This window comes from Podarcis melisellensis (genome assembly GCF_964234715.1).
Source record: "Podarcis melisellensis genome assembly, chromosome: 15".
Taxonomy (NCBI): domain Eukaryota; kingdom Metazoa; phylum Chordata; class Lepidosauria; order Squamata; family Lacertidae; genus Podarcis; species Podarcis melisellensis.
The window spans coordinates 11,771,704-11,793,582 of NC_138532.1; the positions used below are offsets into that span (position 1 = coordinate 11,771,704).

The 21,879-nt window shown below is 44.2% G+C and overlaps 1 protein-coding gene across 4 annotated transcripts in view; it reads left to right on the top strand.

Annotated features, from left to right (window-relative positions):
- The window catches only part of ROBO4 (roundabout guidance receptor 4), a 119,688-nt gene that overhangs the window by 17,891 nt on the left and 79,918 nt on the right, over positions 1-21,879 (top strand). For all 4 annotated transcript variants that reach the window (XM_081890859.1, XM_081890857.1, XM_081890856.1 and 1 more), the window contains exons 2-3: positions 1,279-1,602; positions 11,246-11,403. In XM_081890859.1, the coding sequence (XP_081746985.1) occupies positions 1,279-1,602; positions 11,246-11,403 (482 nt within the window). The remainder of the gene's footprint in view (positions 1-1,278; positions 1,603-11,245; positions 11,404-21,879) is intronic.

Genomic DNA, 21,879 nt, shown 5'->3' on the forward strand with positions numbered 1-21,879 from the left:
GCCATTGACACTGAAATCCTCCTTTGGGTGAGCAGGAAGTAAGGTGGCAAGTCCTTCAATAGCCGAGCCCAGGCTGAAGCCCCTGAAGTGGAACATTCTGAGGCAGTCTGGGATCTGCTGAACCCCATATTGGTCTTGCTGTCACCACACAATGCCACTGGGCCCATTGCATAGCCTGCAGCTGCCACAGGGATCGGGCTCATTCATCCTTCTGCCATAGCTGGTGCAGTGATCAGGTTGGCCTGAAAATTCAGACTTTTTCCTTGCTTGCCGAAGCAATAGTAGCAGCTGCTGTAGGGGTGGGGAAGGGAGAAAGGCTTTCTTTCCTTTGTTAGTCCACTTCCACACCAGCCAGTGGAGGAGGAAAGTGGCCAGTAGAGGCACTGACCTCTCGTCATACTGTCGTTTGCAGCAGCACCTGCTGGTGGTGGTGTGAACTACAGCATGATGACAGCCTTACACAAATATTATGTATAAAGACTGACAAGGGTATCCGATTCTCCAGTGAGGCTGTATTCACAATATCCCTGCTGTTATCATCCAAATACCCCTGTAGGTTAGGCACACAGTGACTCACCCAACATCCGTACATTTTGTGGCTTAGCAGGGACCTGAAACCAAGTATTCCAGTCTATGTCCAACAATATAGATTCTGCATAGCACTGGCATGAGTAATATCCAAGGCAACACGGTGACCAAGTACAACAATGCAATGTCAATATAAACTCTTTACATAATCTATACAGAACATTGAACAGTATGAAATATATGAAATATGCACTCTCTGCAAAACCAAATAAACAGAAATTTTATAAATCTCTGAAAATCACAAAATATGCACTCTTGATGGATTCTCTTGAAAACATAGAACCAAATAAACATAAGTCTTATAAGTCTCTGAAAGTCTTTGTTTTATGACGTCCAACGCTGCTGAAGTGGTCCGCAAACAATATATTTCATATATTTCATGCTGTTCAATGTTCTGTATAGATTATATAAAGAGTTTATATTGACATCGCATTGTTGTATTTGGTCATTGTGTTGCCTTGGATATTACTGATAATTGTTTTTTAACACAGGGGTTTTAATTGTTTAGCACTGGCATGATGCAAGGTGCTACTGATTTGTTTGTTTGTAACTTTTGAGTCAACCCAGTGCTAGGTTATTGTAGGTGGCAAGTAGTCCAGCAAAGGAATGGAAAGACAAAAAGATGTTTGATGGGGGAGAATGAAGTTTATTTCTTTTCTGTCCCTCCCTCCCCGTTTCTTATTCTCCCAGGTTCAAAGTCTCGTTCAGAGGAGGTTGTACCATATATCATCGATCACCCCTCTGACCTCGTGGTACGCTGGGACCAGGCTGCGACCTTGAACTGCCGTGCGGCTGGGAACCCGACACCCACCATTGAGTGGTATCGCAATGGCGAGTATGTGAAGACAAACAAAGACGATGGTCCCTCCCAACGCACCCTCCTGCCGGGTGGCTCCCTCTTCTTCTTACGTCTCAGCCAGAGGAAGGGGAAATCGGACGAGGGGGTGTACAACTGCGTGGCCAGAAACCACCTGGGTGCAGCCGTTAGCAAGAATGCTTCTCTTTATGTGGAAGGTAAGGCTCAGAGAGTTCCATACCGGATAAGCCACTTTTATTGCTGCATGGTGGGGCTGTCTGGGTGGGACTAGGGACTCACCCACATTAATCAAAAACAGCATTTTAAGTACGTTATAAACATGCTACACCAGTTGGCGCTGTAGAGCAGAAAACTTTTCTATGCAATTTTACAGAGAGTTCCCTCCCCTTTGGTTAAAACAATTTAATTTATGGCTTATTTATAGCGTTCCCCCCCCCCGTATAAATCCACCTTTGAGGGGCTGCCAAATCTGTCCATTGTCATTTCTCTTGATTTTCTCATTTGTTCAATATTAAGTTCAATTCTCCACATTGTTTGATGGGTGGTGGTGGTGGTGAAATAAAGTACTTCTGAAAATTTCTTCAGATTTGAGTGCAAATTTCTCCTTGTATGCACATTTTTGTATCTAACTTTGCCAAATAGGCACTTTTGGGTTTTTTTGCAAGGCAGCTTCCCACAACATAATTCATTCTTGTATGTTATTTACACTAATAGTATGCATTTCTACGCATGCTTTATCTCAGTAGATGCATTTTTGAATGTGTTACTTGTCTGGAAAACGGCACTGCAAAATTTGGAGAAGTGCACATTTTGAAGCCGGTCTTTATTTTGTATATTGTTTTGGAAAGCACAAGACAGGTAGATTTACCTTTAAATGTGAACTAAATCCAATCCCACCCACCCATGGTGAGATCTTGTTTCTTTGAGCCTATTAACTTTTCCCCGACTGCAGGTGTGCATTATTTGTAAAGACTGTTTAAATGCTTTTACCTTAAGAAACAGGGATGTGGGTGGCGCTGTGGGTTAAACCACAGAACCTAGGATTTGCTGATCAGAAGGTCGGCGGTTTGAATACTTGCGAAGGGGTGAGCTCCCATTGCTCGGTCCCTGCTCCTGCCAACCTAGCAGTTCGAAAGCACGTCAAAGTGCAAGTAGATAAATAGGTACCGCTCCGGCGGGAAGGTAAACGGCGTTTCCATGCGCTGCTCTGGTTCACCAGAAACGGCTTAATCATGCTGGCCACATGACCCGGAAGCTGTACGCCGGCTCCCTCAGCCAATAAAGCAAGATGAGCACCGCAACCCCAGTGTTGGCCACAACTGGACCTAATGGTCAGGGGTCCCTTCACCTTCACCTTCACCTTCACCTTAAGAAACAGGGCAGACAAAACAAAGAACTCCACACAGTGCCTAGTTAAACTTGTGATTGGCTCCCACAGGAGGCAATGATGGCGAGCAACTTAAAAGAGGCATCTTGTTGGCCACTGTGAGTATAGAATGCTCAACTAGGTGTTCCACTGGCCAGATTTAGCAAGTTATTGTTGTGTTCTTATGTTCCTACAAGCAAACCTTTACCTGTGCATGGAAAGCTACCACGTAAGAGAAAAGTCCTCAGGACAAACCTTCCCTCCTGTACTCGATTTTCACATGCAGCGAGCTTTTAACATGGGAGAACATTCAAATATACACCTCCCACCTACAAACTGAAATGATCAACAGTCCATGGAGGACTGTTTGTTTGAATTAGTTCTTTGATACCTACCTACCAACCAACCAACCAACCAACCAATCTTTATTGTTGTGATTGGAGATCAGTCACTAAATTATTGCCAAACAGCTAGCAGTGAACGTCCACATTGTTAAACTCATGCTAATATCACTTTCAGTGCTCCTTGCCTCACGTTTTTCTCTTACAGCAGTCGTGAGCCAAGGCCTCAACTGCTCCCATTTTACAGATGAGAAAACTGAGAGAAAAGGGCTGGTTCAGTGTCACCCAGTGAATTCAATGCTGTTGATCCCATCCAATTAGATACAGTAGTGTTTAGTGTGCTGAACTAGGATTGGGGATCGGGGACAACATTTTGCCTCTCATATTCAGGAAGCAGAGAGTAATAATGCCATTCATACATAAATAAATACAATGAAATATATGCATACTGAGAGCAACAATTAAGAAAAGTTCTGCCGTGTGTGTGTGTGTTTTGTGTTTATAAATACTTTGGACTTTCTAGCTACTCTCATTACTTCTATATTCCATGTTCTGCATCCCTAGGGTAGTACAGAGATATCAAATGCCCCATCTCGGGCATGCCCCTGGACCACACCATCTCTCCCACCTTTAAGCCCACAACGTCTCTCTTGCAGGATTTTGCAGCGCTAATTATTGGCACAATTAAAAACCCTCTTTAATATTCAGGCTGGGAGACCCTCCAATTAACACTTCATTAACGATCAGGCTCCATCCGGCTCTCGTGGCCCAGTGTGAAGGTTCGCAGTGGTGTTTGGCAGCTATAAATATTCATGCAGGCGAAGATGGTTTGGGAGATGCTTCTGTTAGCAACACTAAATTAAGTGCGCCACATGGACTCGCTGTTTGAGCACGTGCAAGCAAATAGTTCCCTTCCTCGGATGTGCATTGGGTCTTGCGTTGCCGTGGAGCGATGCAAAACATGTGCTCCGGCAAACCAATTCCAGACAGGCTCCCAGTTTTTCCTCTGCTCCCTGCCCCCCAACTGCCTCTGTGTGGGTCTCTGAAACAAAGTCAGCAGGAGGCTGGTGTTGTTTTGGCATTTTTGCTTCGTGTCAGATCAGCCCATCGTGCAGAGTGAGGAGGTAAAATGCTCAGCTGTCCCATTTCAAATAGCATGTCTGTGGGTCTCATACCATTTAACGAGCCAACACATTTATTTTAAAAGGGGGATAGCATTTTAGCTGACGAAACATTTTGAATTGATTAATATAACGGTTTAACCCGCACGGGTGGTGCTGTGGGTTAAACCACAGAGCCTAGGACTTGCCAATCAGAAGGTTGGCGGTTCAAATCCCCGCGACGGGGTGAGCTCCCATTGCTCGGTCCCTGCTCCTGCCAACCTAGCAGTTCAAAAGCATGTCAAGTGCAAGTAGATAAATAGATACCGCTCTGGCGGGAAGGTAAATGGTGTTTCCGTGTGCTGCTCTGGTTCGCCAGAAGCGGCTTAGTCATGCTGGCCACATGACCTGGAAGCTGTACGCCAACTCCCTTGGCCAATAAAGTGAGATGAGTGCCGCAACCCCAGAGTCAGTCACGACTGGACCTAATGGTCAGGGGTCCCTTTACCTTTACTTTAATATCATGATTGTAGCTTAGAAAACACCTGGCTCACTGACAGAGCATCTGCTTAATGTCCCAGGTTCAATTCCTGACATCTCCAGTTAGAAGGGTCAGGTAACAGGTAATGGGAGGACCTTTCCCTATCTGAGTCATTGGAAAGAGTCAGAATAGACAATAGAGGGCTGGCTGGATATATAGTCTTATTTTTGTAGAGGGAGGTCCTGTAGCCCAGTGGTTTGTACAAGGCAGTTTCCTCTGTTTGTTTGTTAAATATACAGAATAATAAAAAAGAATTTCTTGTGATTGAAAAGATCAGCATTGCCGACACAAGCTTTTGTTCCAGACTGATTGACTTTAAGAAAGTTTAAGAAAGTACTATCTTCTTTTCCCATACCCTATGATCACAAAGGGACGTGGGTGGCGCTGTAGGTTAAACCACAGAGCCTAGGACTTGCCGATCAGAAGGTTGGCAGTTCGAATTCCTGCGACGGGGTGAGCTCCTGTTGCTCGGTCCCTGCTCCTGCCAGCCTAGCAGTTTGAAAGCACGTCAAAGTGCAAGTAGATAAATAGGTTCTGCTCCGGCGGGAAGGTAAACAGCGTTTCCATGCGCTCCTCTGGTTCACCAGAAACGGCTTAATCATCCTGGTCACATGACCCGGAAGCTGTATGCCGGCTCCCTCGGCCAATAAAGCGAGATGAGCACTGCAACCCCAGAGTCGGTCACGACGGGACCTAATGGTCAGGGGTCCCTTTACCTTTACGATCACAAAAGCCAATTAAAAAGCTCAGCTTGCTCATACATATGCAGCAAAGTAGGAAACCATCATTCACTAACCGTGATCTCAGTTCTCCCAACACCTCCAGCACTAGAGGTATTGTTACACAAAATCTTTAGGGAGCAAAACCTAAAAGGTGGTGCTGGGGAACCTCCATAAACTTCCCATTGGGGGCTGAAGACATGGCCATGGAATGCTGACTAACTGTTGAAAGGGAATAATGGAAAACTTGAGTGGATGAGGAATGGGGTGGAGTATTTTGGAAGCTGGCATGGCTACTTGACTGAATCCCTAAACAAGAAGCACTCCACACTGGGACGTTTTGTAATAGGTTCCACTTATCAAAACTCCCTTTAAAATATTTGTGTATTGACTTATGCACTAGGATGTCATATTTACATTCCCATATGGTCAGGGGCATAGGGACGCGGGTGGCGCTGTGGGTTAAACCACAGAGCTAGGACTTGCTGATCAGAAGGTCGGCGGTTCGAATCCCCGCGACGGGTAAGCTCCCGTTGCTTGGTCCCTGCTCCTGCCAACCTAGCAGTTCGAAAGCACCTCAAAGTGCAAGTAGATAAATAGGAACTGCTCTGGTGGGAAGGTAAACGGCGTTTCTGTGCGCTGCTCTGGTTCACCAGAAGCGGCTTAGTCATGCTGGCCACATGACCCCGAAGCTGTCTGCGGACAAACGCCGGCTCCCTCGGCCCATGGAGCGAGATGAGCGCCGCAACCCCAGAGTCAATCACGACTGGACCTAATGGTCAGGGGTACCTTTACCTTTATGGTCAGGGGCAGTTAAACCTGTCTCTCTCCCAGATGTTGAGACCCTTTTCTCATTTCTACAGCAAATATAACCCCCTCCATTAGTCCTGTATGGGCACATCTGTTAATTTTGGCTTCTCTCAATTTCTCATTTTTCTCAATTGCAAGTTCAGGTCTCTACATTTCTGCATCAGTTTGTGATTTTATTTTTAAGTAGCATTGTAGAGCAATTTTCACATAATATGCACATTCTCATGCACAATTTCCCCATGGTTTCTGATTATTTTCTAATATGAATTCATTTTATGTCTTATCTTCACTAATATGCATATTTGAACACACTTTCCAAAATAGACATCATTTTTTGGTGCATTATTTATTTGGAGAATTTCAATGCAAAATTCAGGAAAGTGCGGATTTTCAAGAATGGCTGCTTTTTGGTTAGCAGATTGCATTGGGAAGTGTCAGTTAGGTGGGCTCCCATTTAAATGGAGATAAACCAAATTTCTCCACCATCCATAGTCCTCTACCATCCTTCTTCGGCAGTAGAATTGACCTATTTCTTTGTTACAGCGCAGTCGCTGCAATACAGCCTAATCTTTTCTCTTGGTCTGTGCTGGGAAACGTGGGGCGGGAGACTTTTGGAAACAATTAAGGATTATTTTGTTTAACCGTCTAAAAATATCTAGCAATAACATCCTAAGGTACGGTCTCTGCAGGTTGCTGCTTGTAAGAAGTTGACTCATCTCCTGGATTTTTGATTATATTACAAAGGAGTCACATCCTTCGGGAGGGATGAATGCAGGAAGCAGGCAGAAGACTGGAAGGCAAGGGGAAAAGGCTGCCTCTCTCCCTCTCTGTGGGTTTCTCCCTTCTGATTGTGTTCCCAGTTCGGGTTGTCAAGGCAATTGTTATATTTGAAGCAGAAGTAGCTGCAGGAAGACGTCTTCCCATAAATAGCCACGCTAGTTCTCATTTTGTTGCCACAGGATGGGGTGATGGTTGCTAGCTTAGATGGTTTCAAAAGGAGCTTGGACAAATATATGGAGGATAAGCCCATCAATGGCTATTAGCGTTGATGGCTAAATGGAAACTCCAGGTTCAGTGGAATTGTATCTGTGAATAGTACCAGTTGATGGGCAGTAACAGCAGGCGAGGGCTTCTCCCTGTTGGCCAGCTGAGCTTTGCTGGTCCAGAGGAGGAAAAAACTTAAACACGATGCAGTTTCCAAAAAATAGACCAGAGGCAATTGTACTTCATCCAGCAGAGCTTTACTGAAGGCAAATGAGCACAACGGTCACAAATCCAATACAGTCATGCCTTGGTTGTCGAACTTAATCCATTCCAGGAGTCCGTTCGACTCCTGAAACAGTTCAAAAACCAAGGCACGGCTTCCGATTGGCTGCAGGAGCTTCCTGCACTCAATCGGAAGCCACGGAAGTCACGTAGGATGAAAAACGTTCATAAACCAGAACACTCACTTCTGGTTTGCGGCGTTCAGGAGCCAAAATGTCCGAGTACCAAGGCATTCGAGAACCAAGATACAACAGTACATTCAGGTTTGGCACAGCTGCAGCACTTGCAATAAAACTTACAATGACTTATAATAAGACTAAACCTTAGCACAATAGCGTACAGAACAGCACACCAGAACAAAGAGACAGAAAGAGTAAGCTCAGAGCCCTGGCTCTTTCCGGCCTTATTATTAAAGTCACCATGGCCTTGACAGAAAGATAAGAGAACCAGTTTAAACCAGCTGTACTCAGCTTCTCAGAAGAAATAACCCAAACAAGAACCTTCTGCCTGTTTCTTTCATATGGAAAGAAAACTTTCCAGAACCCTCTTGAACCAAGTAGACTAGGAAAGATCTTTACACATCAGATCAATACTTTCTGTACTAAGAAATGAGAACTGCAACTCCCTTCATGTTCCGCTTGTGGGTTTCTTGAAGGTATCTGTCTTGCAGGGGTGGACTTTGGTTTTTCAAAGTTCAGCGGCGCCTTGTATGAGCCCAAAATTCAGCCCCCCTGCCTCTCCCCTTCTGTTCTGTTCAATTCATGACGTTATAGTTGCAGCACCCTGCGGCGCCCCCAAGGCTCAGTACCCAGTGTGGCAGAACTGATGGCGCTGCCCTACGTCCACCTTTGTGGCTGGCCTCTTTGGGAAATGGAGGCGTATGCAATGCAAGTTTCCTACTCAGAGTAGGCACCCTGAAGTTAACGGATGTGATTCACTTAGGTTCATTCATTTCTATAAATCTGCTCTGAGTAGCATCAGCATCACATGCAACCTGCAGTGTTGAAGTGGGGGGGGGGGCTTTTGGTCAACAGGCCTCTTTTTGATGGCCTGGTGGTCTTTTGTATTGTTCAAAAGAGCAGCAGCTGATGGCGCTTTGAGTGAAGTGGGACAACAGATGGCATTAAATGGCTACTTGTACAGTCCAGCAGACTGACACTTGGAAAAATGATAATTTTGAGAAGCCTCCAAAGGCCCATCTAGTCCAGCATCTAGTTTCCAAATAGGTTTCTTTCTTTCTTTCTTTCTTTCTTTCTTTCTTTCTTTCTTTCTTTCTTTCTTTCTTTCTTTCTTTCTTTCTTTCTTTCTTCCTTCCTTCCTTCCTTCCTTCCTTCCTTCCTTCCTTCCTTCCTTCCTTCCTTCCTTCCTTCCAAAAAGTGAGGGCAAGGAAGCATGCTTGCTAGGGTGGATTGATGAGTAGTAGTTCAGCAACATCCAAAGGATAAAAAAATTACCCACCCCTGCCTTTTGTGCACCTGAGCATGTGAGCTAGTATGTTTTTTTCTGGGCTAGCAACTGTTGTGGAATTGTGTGTGTGTGTTGCGGAGTTTTCTCAGTTGCTTGGCCTCGTACCATGGTTGAAGGTGGACACTAGCTCCACTCTACACACTTGCAGGCAATAGATGCTGCAATTCAATGCACATGTTCCTGGGAAGAAGTCCCACTGAGGTGAGAATTTGGGTTGCCATACGTCTGGGAAATCCAGGACATGTCCTCTTTTGGGAGGCCAACATGCCCATCCGGGTTGTTGTTTTTTTTACATTTTAAAGGAAATGTTGGGGGTTTATTGGGGGGGGTATTATTTATTTATTTATTGGGGGTTTTTTTTTTGCTTGGGCTTGGCCCAAGCTGGGGAAAGATGCACGTGTGCTGACAGCAGCAGGCTGTCCTCTTTTTTGCTCTTCAGGATATGGCAACCCTACTCGGTATGGCTTCTCTGACTAGGCACGCCCAGGATGGCAATGTTAATTGAATTCCTTACATCATCATCATCATTATCATCATCATCATCATCATTGACTTGGGTGCCTGTTTAAGCTCCATCTCCTGTGTTTATGTAGCTACACTCCATCATTGAAAACGATTAAAAACACATTAACTGGATTTATGTGTGTGTGTGTTTTAGAATCCACAAAGTAACGGTAAAATACAAACCAGAATTAAGGAATTTATACTGCAGCGCTCTCTTGATGCAGTAAACATGTGAAAGGCAATTCAAAGCCTTTGAAGAGTGGTAAAAATCTTAGGGTACAATCATCGAGCGCAAGTGAGATAAGCACCATTGACGTTGATGGGAGAGAGTTAAACATGTGCTCAACACACTAATTGAAATTAATGGGATGTGCTTTATTGCCGTTACAATAGAGTGGCTGCACCAAATAAACTCACTTTTAAGTTTAGTATGGTTTATGATTGATTCTGCTGGTTCAGCTTTTCCTGTTTTAAGTATCCCTACCCCTCACAACATCCAATGACTTTGTGGTTGGAATTTTGTTTGATCGATAGTTACCTCATTGAAGTTGTTGTTTTTAGCACGTTTATCTATTATTGGCTCTTGCTCTTAATTTGTAAGGAATTAAAGCACTCAAGGAGCGATCCTTGTAACGGCATCGTCCTTCCTTGGTGTTAGAACATGGAAGTTTAGCCTCCAAATTTTGTCAGGTGGAGCGGAAAGGCAGCTGGATCAGTGCTTGATTCTGCTTACAAAATGCAACCTCTGGAAATGACTGGGTAATTAAAAAGCATGCTGCATGTCCTGCTCCTTTGCATAAACACAGTCAACACCAGAGGGCATTCTTACACTTATCCTCCCTTGTTGCTTAATCTACAATGAACAGCTCTTTGCACCTTAAATTTCTAAAAAAAAATTAGTACGTGATCGGGGTTACCCTCTACTGGTGCGGCTAATTTACGTCGGTTTAATCTGGCCCTTGTGGCAGTTCGACATCAATCCTAAAAAAAGCTCAACAATTCAACAATTTTCGGGTAAAATCCTAAAAAAAAGCTCAACAACTTCAATCCTAAAAAAAGGTTAAGAACTTTGGTTGGCCCTTTGGTCGGCCTCATGGCCCTTCACTTCATTAAATCTGGCCCTCTTTGAAAACAGTTTGGACTGTTCTAGACGGTTGTTGTTTTCAGGTAGGATTCAAACACATACTGACAAATTCAGTTGCAAAATTGTAGGCCGCATTGACATATGTGCAGCTAAAGCAAATTGCTTCCGCCAAAGAATACTGGGAACTTTTGCTTACCCCATGTTGACCTTTAAAGCCCTAAATGGTTTGGCCCAATAGACCTGAAGGAGCATTTCCACCCCATTGTTCTGCCCGGTCACTGAGGTCCAGCGCCAAGGGCCTTCTGGCGGTTCCCTCACTGAGAGAAGCAAAGCTACAGGGAACCAGGCAGAGGGCCTTCTCGGTAGTGGCGCCCGCCCTGTGGAACACCCTCCCACCAGATGTCAAGGAAATAAACAACTACCTGACTTTTGGAAGACATATGAAGGCAGCCCTGTTCAGGGGAGTTTTTAATGTGTGACATTTTAATGTATTTTTAATCTTTATTGGAAGCCGCCCAGAGTAGCTGGGGAAACCCAGCCAGATGGGCGGGGTACAAATAGTAAAGTATTATTATTATTATTATTATTATTATTATTATTATTATTGAATTTTATTTAGGATATATTTGTGTTTTCTCATAGCTCTGCAAGAAGAGTTTCGGCTTCATCCCAGCAACTTGGTGGTGACAACTGGAGAACAATTGGTGCTGGAATGCTTGCCCCCTAGAGGACACCCTGAGCCAACCGTTTCGTGGAAAAAGAACGGCGTCCCCATAAATGAGGAAAATGGTCATTATGAGGTAATCAAAAACAATACATCTAGTAGCAATGCTTTTTGTGGTTTTTTAAAGAGCCGCTGTGGTGTAGTGGCTAGAGTGTTAGACTGGGACCTGGGAGATCAAGGTTCAAATATTCACTCAGCCATGAAGCTCACTGGGTGACCTTGGGCCAGAAACTATCTCTCAGCCTAGCCGACCTCACAGGGTTGTTGTGGGGTTTAAATGAGGAGGTGGAGAACCATGTGTGCCACCTTGAATTCTTTGGAGAAGAGGGTGGGATATAAATGATATCAATCAATCAATCAATCAATGCAGCCCATATCAGATACAGTGTATAGTTATCAAAGTCACAATTGCACCACATCTTCTAAAGCACATGGCTTCCCCCCAAAGAATCCCGGGACCTATAGTTTGTTAAGGGTGCCAGGAATTGTAGCTCCGAGAACTATTGTTCCCAGGATTTGGGTGTGGAAGCCATGTGCTTTTGAGGCATCTAATGATAAGCCTGCATTTTTATCAAAGCTTATATATTTTATTAAGGCTTGCTTGTATTTAAAAATGAGCTTTAAAAAAAAAAAAGGATTTTCAAATGTTCCATGCCAGGCAGAAAAAAACCTTGGCTTTTCTCCTAAGACAAGAGGGCCCCATTGATTTATAGTAGAAAAAACAATTCTCAAAGTCATAAAAAGGGAGAATTACATATGCTGCCCCAAGGCTGAAAAAACACTATTAAGAATGGGTAAATAAGTAAAATGATACCAATGGGCCTCACGTTAAACCTTGAGCTGAATTCTCTAAGGCCAGAAGCAAATGGGAAAAACATTTAGCTGACAGAAAAAAGAGAACATTTTTAGGAAATCTTCTAAAGCTGTTTCTTTCTCAAACTGAGAGAGTTAAAAAGGGCAATAAAATGTTGGGGAAAGGCAACTGGCTTGGCTGGAGAAGAAGCTTCTTTCTACTTTATTTTTAGGCTGGAAAGGGGGGTGAAAGGAGGAGTGTAAACTAAAGAGGCTTCTTTTAAAAGCTGTTTTTTACTGAGTTCCTTCCTTTTTACTTTGAGAAGCTTTATTCTTTTAAGAGGCTACCTATGATAATGTATGAAATATATTAGCTTAAATATATTGGCTTAAATGTAATTATGCAAAGGATTTAAGGAATGCTAGATTCTTATTTCATATGGTTGTAAGAGTTGTATTTATCCTGAAATTAAGTCAGCCACCAGCCTAGCCCCCCTGCCAGACAGAAGACGCCATCTAAGCACTCTTGATATATAGTTGTCAGGCATTTGTTTAGAAACCTTAAATGAAGGAAATCTTTCAATGTTGATGTGAACTCAAGATCCTTGACATCTGTTGAACATAAAAATGTAAGATTAAACATTTGTTTTAGAAGGCAATAGGGCAAGAGGTGAGCTGGTAATTAAGATTCCATGTAAGATATATTATTACTTATATGTCATATATATAGCTCTTTGTCTCCCTTATAAGGGCAAGGAAATGGGTGTATCTTTTGTGGGTGTATCTTTTGTGATTGGTTCTACCAAACAGCCAATAGGAATTCCAACCAGGCTGATTGGACAGAGGCAGCCACAGGAGGAGCAAAGGGGGCTGGATTAAGGGAATATAAGTGCTGGCCAGAATGGCAGGAGGCCAGGCCAGAGCTTGGTAACCATATACCACTGTGCCTCTCATTTATTTGTCTGACAAATAAATTAATATTTTAATTTCTCTATTGCTGCGTTGAATATTTCATTCCAGCTAAGCGTTAACCACAAGCAGAGGTGCTACATTTTATGGTGCCCTGTGACTCGGATAAGTGGTCTGCTGGAACGCAGCCCCTTCGCCCTACTGGGCAGGGTACAAGAGAGAGGACAACTGCTTACCCAAAGCGCGCACTGGTAAATTTTTCCAGGGGGAACGCAGAAGACTCGTCTGTCTGATACCCTGCTCACTGGCGGCGACGGAACCGGGGGAAACAGGGAATCAACCAAGGGTAAGTGCACAAAGGGATTTTTGGCCCTCCAATTAATTAGGAGGAAGAGAAGTCTTGATCAAACTTCTGCGTCTCAGTAAGGGGAAACTGAGTACGCTAGGTGGTTGGGTACATCAGATGGTGGTCTGGTGGAGGAAAAGGGAAAATTGGGAGGTAGAGTGTGGTGAAGTATCCAGCGCATTGTATGTGTGAGAAAGTACAGAGCAATCTGTAGCTGACCTGAGTGTGGAGTGGGCAGTACTTCGGTTCCTAGTAAGGCGACTTCACTAGGCAAGGAAACCCACAAAGCGTGTCTGTGAGTGACTGAGTGGATACTTCACAGGGCCATACAATGGGAGTTGGGGGTTCAAAGGGGGAAAATACACCTCTTGAGTGTATGTTAAATAATTTTAAGAAAGCCTTCTCAGGGGCATATGGAGTCAAAATGACGCCAGAGCGCTTGAGAACGTTATGTGAACTAGAATGGCCAAAACAAAATACTGAATGGCCATCTCAGGGAACCTTTGATATAAATTTAGTAAGCAAACTTTGGTCTGATATCGCCAAAGAAACTGGAGGGTGCCCAGAACAATTTCCATATATAGATTCCTGGCTGAGCACATTAAATAAAAATCCTCCATGGATAAGGGAATGCAAAGTCCAACGATGCAAATTATTGGCTGTAAAAGCTGAAGCTAGGAAAGGAATCTTGCCAAATAAACTTAAACCCATTTTTGAGGGACCAGAGGAAGAGGTGCTTCCACCTCCCCCCTATGCTCCACATCGAAGGGAGCCTAATCCAAACACTCCACCAGTTGTAACCCCGAAGCAAGAAAGTGGAATGAATAATGGGGGTGGAGTCACAGAGCTTGATTCCTTGATAGATTATGATAAATATCTTCAGGAGGCATTGGAGTCCTATAATAAAGCCCAAGCAGAAGTGGTTATTCCACCTGTGACTCCTAATAGACCTCCATCTACAGTCTCCCTTAGTGGAACAACTGATTGCCCACCCCAAACCCCTGTACATCCAAGTCCCAGAGAAATATTACAGAAGTTACAGGGAGACCTTAATCGGTCAGCAAGCAATACAGCCAGGCGTATAAAGCTGCTAAAAGAACGCCTTGGAACAGATACCATCCCTTATGATTTGAGGCCCCTAGAGCAAAGTGAAGAGAAAGGTCACGTAGTAGCCCCTCTTAGAAGAGTATTTGATGCACTTGAGGAGCCTGCGCTGGTTAACGGGCAACCCGGACCACGGCCACCTCGAACTTCGACCCTGCAGTACATTCCATTCACAACTACAGATCTGATGAATTGGAAAACACACACCCCATCTTTTGCAGAAAAACCTCAGGCTATGATGGACTTGGTGACTTCAATAGTAAATACTCATAGCCCTACTTGGACAGATTGTCGCCAGCTCCTAAATACTCTTTTCACCACTGAGGAAAGGAGAGACATAATTGAAAAGGCACAGATATATTTGCGTGAGCAGGCCAGAGTGGGAAATATTTTTAATATTGACCGTCATCTCCAAGACAACTTTCCCTTGGAAGATCCTAATTGGGATCCAAACAATGCAATTCACCTGGCCAGACTTACCACCTACCGCCAGACGCTTGTGCAAGGTATCCGCAGGGCATGCCAGAAGCCCACTAATATGTCTAAAGTCTCAGAAGTAGAACAGAAACCAAATGAGAGTCCGGGAGACTTTTTAGAGAGGCTGCAGGAAGCCTATCGTATATGGACACCTTTTGACCCTGAAGCCCCTGAAAACAGCAGAATGATTACTGCTACATTTGTGGCCCAGTGTGCTTCTGACATTCGTAAGAAAATTCAGAAATCAGAAGGATGGGAAGGGATGCTGATGAGCCAAATTATGGCCATTGCACGCCGAGTTTATCGGAATAGGGATGAGGCTGAGAAACAAGAGAAGAAGAAGTGGCAGAAGGAAAAGATGGTGATGCTAGCCACAGCAGTGAAGCAAGACCACCGCCCCTTAAATGGAGGGCGAGGGCGAGGAAGGAATCCACCACTGGGAAGGAATCAATGTGCAAATTGCAAGAAGGAGGGTCACTGGAAGCGGGAGTGTCCTGAACCCTTGAGGTTGGAAGAAGTACGCCCAGGCCCAGGCCCAGGCCCAGGCTCCGGCCCAAGAAACCAGGGACGGGGACGGGGAATGATCCGAGATGGAAGATATCAGAGACCAGGACAGGGACGGAGTAGAGACAATTTTATTGGACTGGCAGAAGAGGATTTTACCCAAGACTAGGAACGACCGGACTCCATAAAGTTAGGCTTCCAGGAGCCCACGGTCACGATTCAATTAGGGAGCCATTTAATAGACTTTATGATTGATACTGGGGCTGAATACTCAGTACTCCCAGAACTATTGCAGAAAAAGGCATCCAAAAGTGTAGTCATTAAAAGTGCCACTGGACAGTCAGCTAAGAGGTCTTTCCTCCAACCTTTGGAATGCCAGATTGGGGGACATCGTTTAACCCATCAGTTTTTGTATATACCTGAGTGTCCAATACCTCTCTTAGGCAGAGATATGCTGTCCAAATTGCAGGCCCAAATCACCTTCACTCCTCGAGGTCCAGAAATGAAACTGCCATCAAAAGCAGCAGGAATAATTACCCTCTCAGTACCTAAGGAACAATCATGGCGCCTAATGTCAGCCTTGCAAGTCCAACCCACATTGGATACAGAATTAAACAAGCTCCTCCGAACTCTACAGGTGCCACCAGGAGTATGGGCCGAAAATAGCCCACCAGGAATGGCTAAGAATATAGCTCCAATTGTAGTAACCCTAAAACCTATGGCTACCCCTGTATCTGTAAAGCAATATCCCTTACCCCGGCGAGCAGCAGAGGGCATCCAGAAACATTTGGACCGCCTATTAAAATATGGTCTGCTTAAGCCTTGCCAATCAGAATGGAACACACCCCTTTTGCCTGTTCGAAAACCTGGGACAGATGAATACAGGCCAGTGCAGGACTTAAGGCTCGTAAACCAGGCTATCGAGACCTTGCACCCAAATGTACCAAACCCATATACCTTGCTGAGTTTGATCCCACCAGAAGCAACATTTTTTACTGTATTGGACTTGAAAGATGCATTCTTCTGTTGCCGGCTGGCACCACAGAGCCAACCTATATTTGCCTTCCAGTGGGAAGACCCTTTAACAGGAACAAAAGGCCAGCTAACCTGGACAAGATTGCCCCAAGGATTCAAAAATTCCCCAACTTTATTTGGCACTGCCTTGGCGAGGGATCTAACAAGTTACCCCTCAATACCGGGAGAAAAGGTGGTTCTGCAATATGTAGATGACCTTGTATTAGCGGCAAAGGATTTTGATACCTGTAAAGAAGGGACAGAGGAACTGCTCCACTTGCTCTGGGAAGCTGGCTACCGAGTTTCCCAGAAAAAGGCACAGTTATGTTTAGAAAAGGTCAAATATTTGGGCTTTGACATCTCACACCAACAACGAGCATTGAGACCAGAGAGGAAAGAAGCTATTTGCCTTATCAAGGAACCTACCACAAGAAAACAACTTAGAGGATTCCTGGGAACAGCAGGGTTTTGTAGACTATGGATACCTGATTTCAGCAGTCTGGCCAAGCCCTTACATGAAAGCACTCGAGGTGCAGAAAAGGACCCATTCGTATGGGGACCTGAGCAGAAACAAGCCTTTTTAGTTATCAAACAACGACTTATGGAGGCACCAGCCCTTGGACTGCCTAATTCGGAAAAACCCTTTCAGCTGTATGTACATGAACAGAATGGGATTGCAGCGGCAGTCCTGACCCAGAGACTAGGAAGTTGGAACCGTCCAGTAGCTTATTTGTCTAAACAATTGGACTCAGTAGCAAAAGGATGGCCTCCATGCCTAAGGGCAGTAGCGGCCACTGCGAGCCTTGTCAAAGAAGCTGATAAATTTACCTTTGGCCAGACGATGTATGTGAATGTACCTCATGCTGTTCTGACACTCATGGAATATAAGGGTAGTTATTGGCTAACGAACCCAAGGATGGCTAGATACCAAGGCCTATTGTGTGAAAATCCCAGGATTCATCTACGAGTAGTGAATATGCTCAATCCAGCGACTTTGCTGCCCCTACCAGAGGTAGATGATGAAGAATCACATGATTGTCTCCAAATAATGGATGAAGTTTATTCCAGTAGACCTGATCTGAAAGATGAGCCATTGAAAAATCCAGATGTTGTATATTATACGGATGGTAGCAGTTACCTGCATGAAGGTGCCAGACGAGCAGGATATGCTGTGGTCACCAATGAGGAAGTTGTGGAAGCTGAAGCTTTGCCTGCTGGCACCTCAGCACAAAAAGCTGAACTTATAGGCTTAACTAGAGCTCTGCAGTTGGCAGCTGGATGTAAGGCAAACATCTATACTGATTCTAAATATGCCTTCTTAACCCTGCATGCACATGGAGCTCTATGGAAAGAAAGAGGTCTAATCGGAGCCCACGGGAAGGCCTTGAAATATGGACCTGAAGTAGAAATCCTGTTAGAAGCAGTATGGGCTCCAGAACAGATTGCTGTAATGCACTGCAAAGGTCATGGACGAGGAAGGGATCCAATAACCAGAGGAAATCATGCTGCTGACAAAGCAGCCCGAGAGGCAGCCCAAAAGCCTGTGGGAGGATTTATAGCAGCCCTCATACCAGAGGTAGTTCCAGAAGAAGTTAAACCTCACTATACCCCAGAAGAGAGGAAGTGGGCTGAACAGGAAGGAGCGGTTGTGAAGGACGGTTGGATGATCCTGCCGGACAATAGGATTTATGTACCTCATCATCTAGCAGGCACAATTGTAAGAAATTATCATGAATCTACTCACCTTGGCGGTACTGCAACCAGAGAGAGTCTCAGTCGGAAGTTGTATATTATTAATCTATCACAATTAGCAACTTGCATTTCACAGAAATGTGTTCTTTGTGCTAAAAACAATCCCAGGCAGGGACCAGTACAACCTCCTGGAATTCAGCATGTGGGATACGTCCCCATGGAAAGCCTAATTGTGGACTTCACAGAGCTGGTCCCTTCTAAGGGATTCAAGTATCTCCTTGTGTTTGTAGATACTCTTACCGGATGGGTTGAAGCTTTTCCCACCCGAACTGAAAAAGCACGAGAGGTAACTAAGAGACTCCTCACTGAATTGATCCCAAGGTTTGGATTACCTAGATGCATTGGAAGTGATAATGGGCCAGCGTTCATTGATCAAGTAGTACAAAAAGTATGTCGAGTCCTACAAGTAAAATGGAGACTGCATGCAGCATATAGGCCTCAGAGTTCAGGGAAAACTGAAAGAATGAATCGGACTCTGAAAACCCAATTGGCAAAATTAACCCAGGAAACGGGATTGGGATGGGTAGATGTGTTACCCATAACACTGTTTCGTGTTCGGTGTGCACCCACAAAAAGACTTAAGTTGTCACCTTTTGAGCTCCTGTATGGGAGACCGCCCTCCTTTGTTCAGGATATTCCAGCTGACCTTAAACAAATAGGAGACCATGTGACACAGGGACAAGTGCAGTCTCTCTCCCGTGTTTTTGTTTCTCTTAACAGGTGGGCCCTCGAACGCACGCCGTGCAGCATTGCTGAGCCGATTCATCAGTTCCAGGCTGGCGATAGCGTATGGGTGAAAGAGTGGAAACGCGATCCACTTGCACCTAAATGGCGTGGACCTTACACCGTCTTGCTCTCTACTCCAACAGCGGTGAAGGTAGCTGAGGTGACCCCCTGGATTCATCACTCTCGTTTGAAGAAGTCCGAAGGCAGTTGGACATGCAAAGGTGACCCCTCTAATCCTTTAAAACTAACTCTCTCCAAAAACCCCTGTATCTAGCCCTACCGGGAACGGGCTAGGTCACGGGCAACATTTGACGACCGGCCTGCTGCAGCCACAACCTGGAAGCTGGCTGACCTGCGCACGCCTGAAGCTTGAGGAGCGTCTAAACCAGCGATTGTGAACGGGAAGATTCTCTTATACAATCGATTGACTGCCCCCTTGTGGAACAATTATAAGTGATATTACTCATTGGGGATCCTCGGGATATATGTTTTGGTCTTGGTGGTTCCCCATTTCTGTCATTGGGGGAATTATATTGGGGCTAATAATTATTTGCTATCACAATAAGGTAATCTTTTGTGGAAGGAATGCATATGCTAGACATCAACATGATTTCATTATTAATCCTGATCCCTTGGGAAGGGGAAGGGTCCATGAATCTGACCAAATTTGCTAAATATGGATTCCGCCATGACCACAATATGTGGGTAGGCTTAGCTGAGATGGTAGCCAATGTTGCAAATAGGACTAATTGCCTTGTTTGCTCTCTTGGGCCAGATGATTCAGAGGGAGGTATGCCCTTATTACCAATACCATTAAGTGCCATTGGTATGGTAAGCGAAATGCCACACCAAACAGAAGTACAGAATTTCCCCGGATGGAACTCAACTAAACCAATACGAGTTATACCTGTGCAAGGGGAAATCTGTGTGCATAAATCATCAGATGCAGCTGATCCTACCATGATAGGCTCTTCTCATTGCCACTATACTTGGGATTATATTAAGAATAGTCAAACCTGGGCAAACGGTACTACGTATCGAACTCGGAATACCTTGCCCTGTGCACCTCCTTTTATTCATGCATGGAAAGTGGTGTGGAACATAACTGTGACAGAAAAAGGCAATCTAACATACTGCACTGTGAACTCTCTACCCCTTTTGATATTTCGCCTTATGCACTCCACGTACCAAAAACCTCAGACCCGATGGTTGTGGTGGATATGTGGAGAATGGGCATACAAGAAACTCCCTTCCAAATGGAGTGGGACTTGTTTCTTGGGTTGGGTATTACCACCAATGTGGATTATGCCCACTAGTTCGGCCAAGCGTACACGAAGAAACGCTGATATTTCTCATATAGCAGGAGGAAGTACCCAAAGTTGGAGCGGTACTGATGATTGGCCGCCAGAGCGCATTATAGCCTATTATGATCCTGCCTCCTGGAATCCTGGTGAGCTCATACAAGGGGCACGGGATCCTATTTATAATCTAAATAGAATAATTCGATTGCAAGCAGTAGTGGAACTTGTAACCAATGCAACGGCCCAGAGTTTGAGACTTATTGCACAACAGTTGGATGAAAGTAGAGCCGCCATTTTGCAGCTGAAAATGGGAATGGATTATGTACTTGCCAGGCAGGGAGGCTTATGTGGAGTCTTGAACTTGACAGGGAATGCCTGTTGCTTTAACATTTCAGATAATGGTGAGGCAATCCGTGTGTTGGCTACAAAGATGGAGAATATAGCACATGTCCCAGTACAAACATGGGAAGGATGGGATATGGGATGGCTCACCAATTGGTTACCTAATGTCACAGGACTTAAAGGGATACTATTGTCTTGCTTGTTTTTCTTGACAGTAGTGGTAATGGTTTTATGTATGATGCCATGTATCATTTCATGTTTTAGAAGTACAATTAGCAAGATGGTTTCAAATGAAACTCTACCTCATATCATGGCCCTATACAGAGCTTTACCTCAGGAATATGATGAAGGTCAAGCTATCAAGGACACTTGGGATGAAGGTCCTTGAGCTTGAAAGGGGGGAATGAGGCATCTAATGATAAGCCTGCATTTTTATCAAAGCTTATATATTTTATTAAGGCTTGCTTGTATTTAAAAATGAGCTTTAAAAAAAAAAAAGGATTTTCAAATGTTCCATGCCAGGCAGAGAAAAAACCTTGGCTTTTCTCCTAAGACAAGAGGGCCCCATTGATTTATAGTAGAAAAAACAATTCTCAAAGTCATAAAAAGGGAGAATTACATATGCTGCCCCAAGGCTGAAAAAACACTATTAAGAATGGGTAAATAAGTAAAATGATACCAATGGGCCTCACGTTAAACCTTGAGCTGAATTCTCTAAGGCCAGAAGCAAATGGGAAAAACATTTAGCTGACAGAAAAAAGAGAACATTTTTAGGAAATCTTCTAAAGCTGTTTCTTTCTCAAACTGAGAGAGTTAAAAAGGGCAATAAAATGTTGGGGAAAGGCAACTGGCTTGGCTGGAGAAGAAGCTTCTTTCTACTTTATTTTTAGGCTGGAAAGGGGGGTGAAAGGAGGAGTGTAAACTAAAGAGGCTTCTTTTAAAAGCTGTTTTTTACTGAGTTCCTTCCTTTTTACTTTGAGAAGCTTTATTCTTTTAAGAGGCTACCTATGATAATGTATGAAATATATTAGCTTAAATATATTGGCTTAAATGTAATTATGCAAAGGATTTAAGGAATGCTAGATTCTTATTTCATATGGTTGTAAGAGTTGTATTTATCCTGAAATTAAGTCAGCCACCAGCCTAGCCCCCCTGCCAGACAGAAGACGCCATCCAAGCACTCTTGATATATAGTTGTCAGGCATTTGTTTAGAAACCTTAAATGAAGGAAATCTTTCAATGTTGATGTGAACTCAAGATCCTTGACATCTGTTGAACATAAAAA